Genomic DNA, 3,462 nt, shown 5'->3' with positions numbered 1-3,462 from the left:
TTCTCTCTTTTTTTTTTTTTTAATGCTGCACCTCTTTTTGCTCCGCTTGTCTCTTTTGCATCAAGCTTGCCATTTTTTATGACATTTTCGATAATCTCACCTGATATCACCATATTTGCAAAGTTCTTAGTTGCATTACCTATCAATCTTGTATAGTATGGTACTTTTAGAGTGTTCACAAATAAGACAATTGTCTCTTTCTCAGTGAGAGGAGATTGGACTTGTGCAGCCACATCTCTTCATCTCTGTACATATTCTTTAAAACTTTTTGGCGGTTTGGCGGTCAATGCCAATCCGACTGGTTTGGCAGTTTGAGATAGTTCAATGGTTCGGGGTCGATCTGGTTCAGTTTGGACCAATTCAATTGAACCAATCAGGAGCCAAAGGTCAAGCGGGTTGCCGGATCGGGTGCACGGACCCCAGGTTGAGTCATAGGCTGACACGTGAATTTGGGTGCTCAAAACGATGTCGTTTTGACGATTATTGAAATATTGTCGTTTTGGTTTTTCTTAGTTTCTATAAAAATCCAAATTTTTTTAGCTCATTTCTTCTGGTTCTTTCTCTCTCTACCCTCTTCATTTCTCAGACTCTCTTTCTAAACATAACCGGTCGATAGCCGTTCACCGTGTCAGTTGCCATCGGTGATCGTCGATTGATGGTTGAAAGATTTCAAAATCTTCAAAAAAATTCCTCTTTGCCCCCTGAGCCCAAATTTGGGCCTAGTTTCACCTGAATCCCAACGAAATGCCTTAGATCAAACTTTAATGGTTCAGTCAAACCCTTCTTTTTTTTTTTAAAGCTAAACTTTTTATTTTTGCAAGTCTTGCTTGGCACTGGGTTTTTCGTTGATTTGGCAAAGACTGTGATTTTTGTTTGCATGGTTTTTTTTTGGTAGAAAGAAAAAAAAAATTTTTTGTTTCGCAGGGATTCCCTTCTCCCTTGGTCTGGCACGGAGCTCTATTTATAAAGCTCTAGCCATGCCTTATGCGTAGGTGAGTGGCACAAGGCTTGGCAGAGGGGGGTGCCATGTACAACACCCCAAGCACTAGCCCTCTCTCTGTTTTGTCCAATCTTATCAGGCATAGGGCCTAGCATGTGGCATAAGGCCTAGCATGTGGCATAAGGCCATGGCAGGGGTAGGTGGCGCCAATGGTGTCATGCACGGCACCAGGCATCCCTTGCCTCCTTTGTTCCTTTTTTTTTTTGGTTTTTTATCCCTTGTTTTTTTGTTTTTATATTTTTTAAATAAATAAATAAAATAAAATAAAGGCTTTGGGCTTAAAAAGACAAACTGGGCCTCGGATCCAATCAGAATCGGGCCTCAAGTCCGATTGAATTGAAATTGGACTTGAAGCCTAGTTGAATTGAAATTGAGCTTCGACCCAAAAACTTGATATATCTGACAAATTTAAAACTGAAACATAATAAAAAATTTGAACAAATTTAATGTCTACATCTATTAAAATTAATAATTAAAAAAATATAAAATTAAAAAAATTTTACATTACGAAAGTGATGCTAGACACTTGTAGTTAATCATTTTAATTTAAAAATTAAAAAAAAATGAACTCTTACACTAATATATATTTGTAAGATAAAATAGATACTTAATTTGTAATTTTTTGTTAAAAAATAAAGACAATTCGGGCTCAATCCTTCAAATCTGGACTGTCCATCGAAGATCACAAGATTTGGTCTGCTGAAATAATAAATTGCTTACTAATGGGCCACTTACATGTGAACTGCGTTGCCCATTTGCTGAACAAATGAGGACGATATGATTTAGACCTGAAACTACCCTCTAGGATGACGACAAACATTGATTTCAAGCACTAGAGCGCATCACAACGCAATCTAATTTTTCAAAATTTGTCCGGAACTTCAATCCATCAAGGCTATCTCCTTCGTTGATTTGCATGGTTTCTCGGGTTTGCATGGTTTCTTCTTAAGAGAGTTACTAAAGCAAAAGAAAGTTAAATTATATGGTTTGCATAGTTTCTCCAATTTTGATTATTATTTTTAATAAATTATAAAACAATAATTAAAATTGTAAAAAATAAGATTTGTAAAATTTTGACTTTCAAAATTTTAATTCAATATAATATTTTTACAAAAATACCAAAGTCGGATTCATTTAACAAAAACTTGAAAAAAAGGAAAAAGACCAAAGAAATGAGACAGAGACTAATACAAAATGTAATGATAAAGATCAAAAGAAAAACAGAGAGCCGAACCCACATTTCATAAAGATGATTCAGCCCATCCAATCTACATATCCAAGCGGCCTACTGCCTAATTAAACAACAATATTCCCCTTGTATAAAATAAAAGCAGCAAAAGAAGAAAAAGAAAAGCAACAGCAACACAAGTATACTTAATCAGTACTAATCCTTTCATTATCTTTTATGTTCTGCTGCTGACCCAATTTACCATTCTACCTACATCCCAAAAAAGAAAAATTATAAGAAACAATTTTCCAAATTCTCATTCTATTAAAGTTCTCTAAAATACTAAAAAAGTTTTTCTTTGTTATAGTATGCATGTATAGCTCACCCGTGCACCGAAGCAGGGGGGGGACATGCGCCTTTGCTAATTGGAATAGTGGAGCCGCAAGAAGGCCCAATTGGCGGAATAGGAACCTTGTCAAGTGCCACACCAGCGGCTACCACTGGCTCTCCATTCAGTGTTCTTGCTGATGCCATCATTGGAGCCAAAAATCCACTCAAAATCATCACAATGATCATGATCATAACTTGAGCAATCTTAACAAATTTTCTGTCCTCCATTTTGAGAAAGAGAGAAGTTATTAATTTAAAGAACAAATTTAGAGCTATAGAATTCTTATACGGATGATCGTCCAAAAAGAACTTTCGAAACATGCCTAGCTCAACCACAAGTTGTTGTATTTATAGGCAGGGAGATACCCATATTCGTGGCATAGAAGAATCTGACTGACGTGAATGATTGACTAGTATAGTATTTGTTTTGCTTCTGTTATCATACTACTCATCGTTGACAATTCGCAAAATCCAAAACAACTAGCGAAAAGTATTTTTCTTTTTGCTGCCAATTATACGTACGTTAACTTCAAAAATCAAATTGAATACTTATAGCAAAAATATTTCATTCAAAATTCACAAAGTTTTCTGTTTAACATTTTTTAGTATAATTACCATTTTTTGAGATTTTTAATGAAAACAATCAATATTATTCAATACTAAATATAGTATAAAAATTTACTTTTAAATATATTATATTTTAATATAATGAAAATATATTAATCGGTATGTCCAATACTAAAATAAAATTATCAACATTGGTTCTAGTACCTTGAATTTAATTTGTATAAACCACAAATATAAGCTCCCCTCCACCTCCTCCCAAGCCCTTCTCAGAGAAGGGCTTGATGAAAAACTAACGAAAACATATAAATTAAGCTCAATAATGCTGCATCCAAAGAAG

General features: G+C 34.6%; 1 protein-coding gene across 1 annotated transcript; it reads right to left on the bottom strand.

The window, feature by feature from the left end:
- Positions 1 to 2,185: 2,185 nt before the first annotated feature.
- LOC149512649 (uncharacterized) lies at positions 2,186 to 3,020 on the bottom strand. The gene is made up of 2 exons (XM_089751792.1): positions 2,554 to 3,020; positions 2,186 to 2,438 (listed from the first exon to the last, which is right to left on the bottom strand). The coding sequence occupies exons 1-2, from the start codon at positions 2,877 to 2,879 to the stop codon at positions 2,435 to 2,437; spliced, it is 330 nt and encodes a 109-aa protein (XP_089607918.1). The 5' UTR covers positions 2,880 to 3,020; the 3' UTR covers positions 2,186 to 2,434.
- Positions 3,021 to 3,462: the final 442 nt, after the last annotated feature.

Source organism: Durio zibethinus, chromosome 22, assembly GCF_047325235.1.
Source record: "Durio zibethinus cultivar Kanyao isolate XHJ-2024 chromosome 22, ASM4732523v1, whole genome shotgun sequence".
NCBI lineage: Eukaryota > Viridiplantae > Streptophyta > Magnoliopsida > Malvales > Malvaceae > Durio > Durio zibethinus.
Note: the sequence above shows the minus strand (reverse complement) of the source record. Positions and strands in the feature narration are given on the sequence as shown.

What these genes read in the sequence shown, in the direction of transcription:
- LOC149512649 (XM_089751792.1), bottom strand. Translation starts at nt 2,879, where the DNA reads ATGTTTCGAAAGTTCTTTTTGGACGATCATCCGTATAAGAATTCTATA.